Source organism: Pogona vitticeps, chromosome 3 (assembly GCF_051106095.1).
Source record: "Pogona vitticeps strain Pit_001003342236 chromosome 3, PviZW2.1, whole genome shotgun sequence".
Classification (NCBI taxonomy): domain Eukaryota; kingdom Metazoa; phylum Chordata; class Lepidosauria; order Squamata; family Agamidae; genus Pogona; species Pogona vitticeps.
Window position 1 is genome coordinate 47,589,198 of NC_135785.1, and position 10,440 is coordinate 47,599,637.

Consider the following 10,440-nt stretch of genomic DNA (forward strand, 5'->3'; position numbering starts at 1 on the left):
ATCTCTGCTGCCTAGCCATTTCCTTTGGAGCGAAGGCCAAGGAGGTAGGAGTGGGAGATGAGCAATGAGATTTGTAAGGCCTGCACTCCCTGTACAAAGAGAGAGAGAGAGCTCTGTCCTCCACATCTGCCCCCCAAAAATGGAAGCAGTGGGCTCTTTAAAAGAGAATAAAGGGCAGATGATGTTAACAGCCTTTGCTTTCTGACAACAATGTCCAGTGGGAGGATGAGAGGGGCTTTGAAGGAGTCTGTGGTTTTCTGCACCATGCTGCATAGCAGTAAAGGGAAGTCCTTGCAGGGTTTTAATTTTAATCAAAGCCTGGATGCTGGAAGATAATTACATAATAATCACTACAGGGCTGCTTCAAATCTTTACATTGGCAATGCACTCTCAGCTCTTTTCCTGTTGCTACGTACATATGCAATGAGCCTGTGTCTGAACATGCATAATGTAACTGAACATGTTTCCACTGTGGAACCATTTAGAGGAGGGTTGATTCCGTGTGCCATTAAGAGCCTATTGCAGTGTGTTAGCACAAAAACAGAGCAACAGAACAAGGTTTTTCTTTCTTCTTTTTCTTCCACTGCCACTGCAGTAATGGATATACTGTTCATTCTGCTAAATATAGCCCCTACAGACTTCAGCTCACTGGGTGGGGAAATCTTGAGGGGGAGGGCTGTGATGCTAAACTCTGGCTGAGTAAGACAGAGGGAGAGCTGGAGATAGCAGGAATCACTAGGCTTCTCCTGAGAGAGACAGGCCCTTACCAGCTTGGTTTAGGGACTTAAAGACTGCATATCCAGAGCTGTTGTCTTAGGGCTTTGGAACTTCTGTCTTGGTCAATAACGATATATGTTTCTGATCCATTTTGCTTTGATGAGCCATTTGTATGACTTCAATTTTTCCTGCAAGCAACTCCTGCTTTGGCAGAGTGTTGGTGATTAATTTACATATATCATCCAATTTGGGTCGAGTTTCTGTCACTCTTCTTACAGTTTTGTTAGCTGATAAAGAAAAAAAGTTCACATCTCTGGAGGTTCATTATGTTTGCAATACTCATGTACAGAAACACCACACTACTGCATTTTTCCTTGGGTTGTGAGAACAAAAGAAAAAGGTTTGGGATGACTGACAGGAGAAAGAGGAGCATGAAAGGGAATTAACCAGCACCTCTGCTCTTAACTTCTCCTATGGCCTAAACTGGAAACCTTGTAGTAGACAATGGAACAGGAATGTGGAGGGAGAGGAGAGTGCTATGTGCAGGAGCCAGAGTGATATATAGCACTGAATGAGTGTCTTCAGCTTCTCTAAAGATGATATCCTCATTTAATTCATCCATGCCTCTCACTTCCTCCCTGTTTCTGTGTTTTGAAAGAGAAACTAGTCTGACTGGTGTGCCATGTTAATATAGAAATCTGTTTAGTTGCTGAAGGCATTGGAAACATCCTCTGTATTTGGCTCAGACTACTGCTGTGGGCTTTTGCAGTGCCTCAGGTGGATTCAGATTGCCTCAGTGCACTTAGTGCTAGGAAATCCCATTAATCTCTCTGAGCACTTGGCTGATTGTCCATTCCAGAACTCCCCAGGGAAATAGTGGGTTGGTTGGCAACAGGCTTATGTCATCAGATCCTGCTCCCAAAGAGAGCTGAAATGAGTAATCCCCTCTACATGACTGCTCCAGAATCATATTGGAATTGAATCAGTGCTCTTGACACCCATTAAGAGCTCACTTGTGTCTTAGTTAGGTTTCTCAATCATATCTTGCTGGCTGTGGTTTCCATTGCAGTCAATAAGCATGACATGCTAATGGTCCAGTGGTCGATACTGAATCCCTTGGCCAACAGAACCTGGCTGTTTCTCGACGATCTTGCAAAGCAAGTAATCCAAGAGAAGAGATATGGTTCCTCCCATCTCTTGGTATGTGCTTATGTTAGCTAACTGATGTTGGAAGGTATTTGCTGCTTTGGTCTTCTTGAAAGCTACATGTAGTTAAATGGTGCACTTGTGTCGGTCTCCTGTAAGTCAAGGCGGGGGACCTGTAGCTCTTCAGTTATTGTTGGACCACAATTCCCATCATCCTTCACACTTGACACTGTTAGCAGGACTAACAGGAGTTGGAGTTTAGTAACATCTGAAGGGTCACAGGTTCCCTGCCCTCTTTATAGATGATGGCTGGGAAAGAAAATAACATCAGCATCTTTGGACAGGCCTAGCAAAGGGTGAATTTTTTATTAGATTTGTTAGATGTCAGTTGTCTGTGTTAAACGTACGCCATATATACTGGTTGTGAATTATGCAAATGATGAATGCTGCAAGACGACATCTCCCACTGATCTCAGTACTGTACATTATTCATTTAGGTGAAAGTTATGTGGATGAGACAGGACACTACATTCCTATAATACCCCCTCTATTGATTATGGCATTCCATTTTCAGTAAAACTTTTTAAGTATATATGCTCAAGGTTCATTGACAGATGTAATCACATGTTATGGTGGAAGAAAACATAAAAACCTAGATCTTCAGCTCAGAGGCCTTGCTGCCACTATAAGTAACGGATGCTAATATTAGCTACAATAAGTACAGTATGGTTCAGGTATAGAGCCATTATCTGTAATTCTGTTCCTTAATGAGTAAGAGGAGTGAATGATTTTGAGGAATTCTGACCTCCTTGTTCAGTGTGAATACAGGTTACTGGAATAATCATCAGACAAAATCCCATATGTTCTGCAATTACCCTGTTTCCCTGAAAATAAGACCTAACCTGAAAATAAGCCCTAGTATGATTTTTCAAGATGCTCGTAATATAAGCCCTACCCAAAAAATAAGCCCTAGTTAAGTGAAGCCCCACCCTCCACCATTGTGCAGCATTGTGCAGCAACCAGAAGATGATGACATTACTATATTTAAATAAATATAGATTTTGAAAAAAATTAAACATCCCCTGAAAATAAGTTCTAATGCATTTTTGGGGGCAAAAATTAATGTAAGACCCTGTCTTATTTTCGGGGAAACACAGTAGAAATATTGGAAGAGACTTTACATTGGAATATGCAATAGCAGTCAATCAGAGGCAATTATTATTCCCAGCAAACTTAATAGAAAGGTGTGCTGGCTCAAATACCTGTGAAATCCCAGTGTCATGTTTGATTCCCCCAATCTGTGGCTAAAGGATCTATGATTACTCTGTAGCCAGATATTTTCTACAAAAAAAGACCAGAGCCCTCATACTAAATTATGGAAATTGTTGCAATACAGTGGGGTCTCTACTTAAGAACTTAATCCGTATTGGAAGGTGGTTCTCAAGTTGAAAAGTTCTTATGTTGAATCTGCATTTCCCATAGGAATGCATTGAAAACCATTTAATCCGTATCTGCTCTTTTCCATCCATAGAAACTACAGTGGAACCTCTACTTAAGAACTTAATCCGTTTTGGAATGGTGTTCTTAAGTTGAAACGTTCTTAAGTTGAAGCAAAATTTCCCATAGGAATGGACTGAAAACCAATTAATCCGTTCTGGCTGTTTTTTTTGTTATGTAGAGGTGCGTTCGTACATTGAAGCATTAGTTCCCATAAGAACTAATGCAAAGCTGGTTAATACGTACTCTACCACTAGGGGGAGAATTTTTTTTTTTTTATCCTAAGATGACCTAAGGTTAAAAAAAGAGCAGGAAAGGTTTTTTTCCTGTTCTTATCTTGGATTTCTGTTCTCAAGTAGAAGCAAAATTTAGGAAATGGAGCTGTTCTTAAGTTGGATTGTTCTTAAGTAGAGACGTTCTTAAGTAGAGACCCCACTGTACCATGGTTGGCATTTCTGATTTTTATATCTCCATAAGTAACTTGATCCTAAACAATTTAATACAGTACTTCTAAGTTATAGCAGAAAATAGGCAGGCTTGGCAGAGCTTCATGGTTGTATTTTTCGCCTTCTCAGGTAGCTCGCCGATGGGGAATCCAGAAAAATCGTCCAGCTATGAACTATGACAAGCTCAGCCGTTCCCTTCGCTACTACTATGAAAAAGGCATAATGCAAAAGGTAGGTAGGTTTGAACATCTCTGCTACGTGGGAACAGTGCAACTGTAAGGAAACAGTCGGCATCGGCACAAAGATAGCCTCCCTCCCTCATCCATCTGCCTAATTGAGAGAAGGAGCCAGCACACCATTTCTTGGTAGCTTTCCAGATGATCCATTTATAGCACGTACACCCCAGCAAATTTGTTTCCTGACAATCTGTTTATAGCACATACACCCCAGCAAATGCGAGCAATCTACGGATCTTCTTTTGAGGATGTACTTTTCTCATGGGGATAGTTCATTTTCCCAGCCTACAAAATGCACTGTTACCTTGTAGAGCAAATGAGATTTTTCACCCAAAGGGCACACTCATTTCTATTGCAATTGCTTATTGGAATATAAATGCACAAGTCTCACAAGTGAGTACTACTTGTTGTATCTGAAGTTGGTTCTGGGAGGTTATAGTCACCATCACTGCTAACTTTTTTCAGAGTATCTTTTATGTTACGGTTACTCAGAAGGTACACAGCAAACAGCACAGTCTTTTAATGAAGGTCTGTAGCACATATTTATCATTTTTCACTTCTGTAACAAAGCCACCACAACTAGAATTGACTAGCAGTCTACTATCAACTTCTCTAGTCTGAAATTCTCTGCCAAGTCCACAGTGGAGAGCTCAAAATGACCAGACTCATGGATTCTCCCCTTTAAGAATGAGGTCTCCCTTCCTATTCCCCATCATCTAGCCTTAACAGAAAAAAAGAAACAGCCATGCTGTTTCCCCATAGAAAAGGCTGTCTGTTGCCTGAGTGTGCCCCACTCCAACATATTGCATCTAAAAAGGGGTAGTGTGAAGTCTTTGTGTTCTTAGTGCTCTGTGCCGTACCACCCTAATGCAGGAATAGGTACAAGATATCTACTGGCAGATCTCTTAAGTGGTTTGCAAAAGACTGGCAAGGGTTATTGATTTCCAGCTCAATATGAATGTTACATGTTTGTAAAAGCCCTGTCTCTGCCTTTAGTTTGTCTTGTGTCTTTAATTTGTACTGTGCAAATAGTCTCTTGGTTTCAGTGTTCCTGCCCTATAAGAATATTAACTGGTTTCCTTCAACAGACCTTTATGCATTTTAGTGGCCACTTTGATTCCTGCCTCCCCACCCCATTTCCCCTGAACTCCCATGATCTGTACTACCTCCCTATCTCCCTCCCTGTTGTATTTTTATTAGTGCTGCTCAGGGTTCTGTAAACAAAATAGATCCCACAAACTTGAAGCTGCTCGCCATTGCCTTAATGGAAATGTCTCTCTTTGGTTCCAGGTTGCTGGAGAGCGGTATGTCTACAAGTTTGTTTGTGACCCTGATGCCCTCTTCTCCATGGCCTTCCCTGACAATCAGCGCCCATTTTTAAAAGCTGAACCAGACTGCCATGTGAATGAGGATGACACCTTACCTCTGACACACTTTGAAGATAATTCTGCATACCTCCTAGACCTGGATCACTGCAGCAACCTCCCCTATGCTGAAGGTTTTGCTTACTGACTTTGCTGAGCAGCTGACCTTAGAGACTCTGGTTCCACCAAATAAGGGCAAATTGTTTTTGTAAAGAACTTCTGCTGTTCATAAAACTGCTCTTTTCAGATATAAAATCAGAAGAGCCTAAAGTTAACTTTGTGGCCCTCCAACTTGAAGACAGACAATTGCATGGCTAGGAGCAAGTAGGACCTCCTGTTGCTGATTACAACAGCTGCCACCACGAACAGCAAATAAATGGAGAGCTCATTCCAGTGGGATGTCTTCTGGGCCCTTCTCGGAAGGGACATGTGTGTGATGTACATGTTCCCAGGACCTGAAAACACATTTTGGAGAAAATATGCTATGTAACAATCACAAATTATTGTATCTACCTTGTATAATGGGAAAGGGCTTTGATTTGCAGAGAGCAAGGGGAACCAATGCAGCATAAGCTATAGGTCATGGCTTACGGTGGTGCTTCTGGCATGGCTGAATTAGCACAGCCCCACTGGGTTCTCAGTGCATAGGTCTTCAGTCAAAAGAAGGACTTTGCTTCTGATTCCTTCTTTGTTTCAGTTTAATTTTATTTGATCTTTTAGTCTGTAATAAGCAACATGAGCTTGAGAAAGTTGCCATTTTGGGTAACTACGTACAACTCCCCAAATCTCCCAGACAGCATGAGCAGAGGATTCTAGAAACTGGTCCGAAAGAAATTTTTTTTCCAAGCTGCAACAAAGCACTTAAGCACCAGATCCAAATGAGCCCAGCAGACCCCTGGCCATCCTCTCTGTTACAAGGCTGCACATGGATAGCTTGTTTTTAAGGACATAGGAGGGTTAGCTAAAATTCTTTTTTTCTGTTGTGGGGCAACATTTGTAATCAGATTTTTTGTAGGTTTTTGTATCCAAGGCAATTTGACCTTCTGCTTTTATTCTTCCCTTTTCCTTTTTGGCTTCCAGCAGTGCCAATGCAAAGGGCACTGCAGTTTGCATTAGTAGGTGGGCATGGGGGGGTTGGCTTGGGCTTGCTCCACCTTGTGAGAATTTCTGCACTGGATCCTGTCAAGGAGACTTTGTACAATGTGTTCTGTATTTGGAGGATGCTCCTGTACAGCAGCAAATGCAGGCTGTTTGGCTGTGTGTGTATGGCTGGGAGCGGTATGTAATATAAAAGGAGAGAAATTTAGCCACTGAACTTCCCCAAGGTAGCACAGTTCTTTTTACTGCTGAACTACCTTTTTCTCAGTGAGCTTACAAGCCACACAGGTGCAACAGACCTATTTTAGCTTAATTTGAAAGTTGCATTACCCTCTTTCAGATGCTTTATGCCAGTTGGGTATGTTAAGAGGTCTCTTCTTTTTGAAGAAAAAAAATTAACCTGGGTTTGTAAAAAAAATGAGATAAGGGACAAAGGTCCAAGTTGCTCAGTATATTATATACAGACATTCATACACACACACACACACACACACACATATACATACATACAGGTGTGTGTAAAATAACCTTGGGACCTTTGGAAATCCCACCTTTTCCTTCTTATGAGCATCGTTGGCATGCAGCTATAACATGCTTCACTCAGATATGCATACTTTTCCATACAGGCTCCATGTTTTGTTGTAAATGCTGTATAGAATTTCTTTTTCTGCCTTGTTATCTTTGTTTGGGTTTTTGACTAACTTCACTTTTTTTAAAAAAAGGATGAAGATTAACTCTTTGTAGACGACTCAGCAACTCTCCCCAGAATGTATCAAGTGGCCTGTCACAAAGCACAGGGTGGCAGCAGATCCTGCTGCTGCCCCAATGTACCCCAAGGCTTTACATTGGGGTTAGCTGTTTGTTCTTGTTCAGTTTTGGTTTGGGAAGTCTATAATGGAGAAAGGGTTAATCTGAGGATTGGTGTGAAATGACTATTGCCTGAGCAGGGCTATATAAGATATCTCCTGCAAAAGTTGCATTACATTCTGTACTGTGTACAATAAAGGATTGTTTGCTTTCTGTTCAGGCACTGCTAACGCTGTGTCTCATTCTCTTTGGACACAGCCATGTAGACATGGACTAAGGTGGGCATTGTTGCTCCTTGATCTCTAAGCCTTTGCATCTCCAGGCTTATGCTTCCTGCCCAACATATTCTGCATTGAACTGTAGTCTCCACAAGATAACACATCATATTTCTGCAAATTCATGCAGAAGGATGACCTGCTGTTTTAAGAGCAATTCCTGAGATTAACAGTTCTCACATAATATCTGTCATCACAAATTGTTTTGTTCTGAGAACCCAATATTTATTCACAACTAAAGACTGTTCCCTTTCCCAAAAACTTTTATCCTCAACTCAGAATCAGGCTGAACTCCTGTAGCTTAGCATACAACGTTGTACTAGAACATGATCACTGAATCAATGGGGATTTGGGGACTCATCTCCTCCATACTTACCACTGATTCAAATTGGTCTATTCTAGTTGTAACTTACTTTAGCATAGTGGTTGCAACTAGAATATCCCATTTGGGTCAACAAAACTTAGGGAGGAGTTGACCCACTGAAACTCCAGTGATTCAATGGGTCTGGTCTAAGCAAGAGGATTTCAGCTGTAGAATTGTAGAATTGCAAAGAATCTCGAAAGTCTTCTGGCCCAGTTTTTTGTCAATGCAAGAAATCCACAGCTAAATCCCATGACCCTCTGCTTTCTTATTTCCTTCTAACATTTCTAAATCTTCCCAAGTCATGCATAACAAAGAATGTTATTCAGTAACCTCAGCTTTATTTGAAAAACAGAAACAAAAATGCCCTTCCTTAAAGGAGCTTGGGACAATAGATGTCAGCCCACAGGCCAAATAAGGACTGCTAAGGTCTCCAGAAAGACTACTTCCCAGAGCTCTGTCCCTCCTCTGAAGAAAAAGAGAGTGGGAAACATCTCCTGACCAAACTGCAGCCTCAGGGAGTGGTCTCAGGGCTGGGGTTTAGTCAGCTTTGCTTCTCCATTGTGTTATCCTAATCTAAAAGGCAGTGGTATGTAAAACCAACTGAGATAGGTGTATGTGTCTGAATGGACTCTGGGAAAGGAAATTGAGGGCCACATGGTAATAACAGAGGTCAACCCAACCCACATTTAGATGTGCCCCCTTAATATCTTGCCCTGAGCCAGTTTGGTCCTCAAGGTGACAAAGACTCCCAACCTCTGGAATACATTATTATCTTCCCCCAACTTGCACTATCCTCATGACAGGTTTTTAACAGATTATGCTAAGGGCCTGTCACTGGCCCAGTATGATCTGGTAAACTTTTAATCTGATCAAAAACTATTCCAGCTATCATATTGCATTGGGGTGCTTTTCAGCCATTATATCTCATCTGAAAAAAGGATGAGCTGCCATTAAACACTGATGTCTGTTGCACAGCTGTATAAAACTGAGCACTTTAGTTGGATCAGGTCCCACAGCAGACATCAAATTAATGACGACAAGAGTAAAGAGATTTCCATAGAGAAAATAAAAGTCTGCCACAGGTTGTCTATAGTTTTTTGCCTTTTTTATATATCTAGCCCTGTTAATTATATATTCTCCATTTTTTTCTGCAACCCTCTGTAATAGCAAATAATTCATTAATAAACCATGTTAAATTAATGACTGCGATTCCAAAGGGCACGTGTTTGCACAGCTGATGGTGCTCCTAACCAAAGTGGGACTGCAGAGGTTGTGGGTGTGTGCAGTTTTTCAGTTATTGTTTTTCTGTATACAACAGCAATATGACTTCTTTTCCCCACAAACTTATTTAATTGGAATGACTAGCATTTACTGCTGTCCTGGATTCTATGCCAGGTGGCATCCACTTTAACTACACTTGCCCTCCACTTCCTCCCAAGACGTAATGAGATTCCTTTCAGACTCTTTAACAAGAACTGATATTTGGCTTTTCAGTTCCTTGGATGTTAGAAGAAACCAAGCATAGCTAAGGCCTGGCAAACTGCAGGAGGAATGGATAAAGGAAAGGAGGGTGGGGACAGCCTGTCGCCCTCCCTGACAGCAACTTGAGTCAAGTCCTCTATCCTGAACTAGGAGATCAAAGCTGATCTAGCTAACTAACAAGGGAAGACATTATAATCCCCACAGCAGGTCAGCATTGTTGGGCTTCTGCCAATGCCTTCATTCCAACAACAGGCCTGGCGCTAGCCATCTGAATGTCTGCCGTTGGCTGTTCCTCTTTACTGCTGTGGCCCTCCTTTAAAGAATTCAGGACCTGACAGAGGCAAGGAAGAGCAGTCTCCTTCCTCTCTGGACAACTCCGCAGACTATTATTTATTTAAATTACGTTTACCCCACCGTTCTCCTAAAAAAAGGACCCAGGATGGCTTACATAATAAAAAAATACAACACTGAAAGCTGAAAACATTAAGATATTGCAATATATTTTTTAAAGGAATAAAATAAACATATTAAAAATATTACATAAAACATTACTGAAAGAGATTTAAAAGCGACAAAAATACAAACCACACAGATAGATAGTAATGAAGTCTTGGTAGGCTGAGACCCACTCAAGGAAGTTCTGCCCTTAAAGGTAGCCTAAACAGAGCCAGGTCTGCCCACCTACCACATAGGCAGAGAAGACAAGGGTTCGACATGGCAGACAAGCAAGGAAAGATGGCACCACCCTGGTGATGCAGAGAGCCATTACAAGGTTCTATGACATGCATAGAATCATTGGAAGGACAGATCCTGAAGATGAGGCTCATACTTTGGAAATCTCACGAGAAGAGAAGACTTCCTGGAAAAGACCCTGATGTTGGGAAAGTGTGAAGGCAAGAGGAGAAGGGGATGACAGAGGATGAGATGGTTGGACAGTGTCATCAAAGTGACCAACATGAATTTGACCCAACTCCAGGAGGCAGTGGAAGAAAGGAGGGCCTGCATGCT

General features: G+C 41.6%; 1 protein-coding gene across 2 annotated transcripts in view; it reads left to right on the plus strand.

Annotated features, from left to right (window-relative positions):
- The window catches only part of ETV5 (ETS variant transcription factor 5), a 58,684-nt gene extending 51,143 nt beyond the window's left edge, over positions 1-7,541 (plus strand). For both annotated transcript variants that reach the window (XM_020787434.3, XM_072995841.2), the window contains exons 12-13: positions 3,936-4,037; positions 5,333-7,541. In XM_020787434.3, the coding sequence (XP_020643093.3) occupies positions 3,936-4,037; positions 5,333-5,554 (324 nt within the window). In that variant the 3' untranslated portion in view covers positions 5,555-7,541. The remainder of the gene's footprint in view (positions 1-3,935; positions 4,038-5,332) is intronic.
- Positions 7,542-10,440: the final 2,899 nt, after the last annotated feature.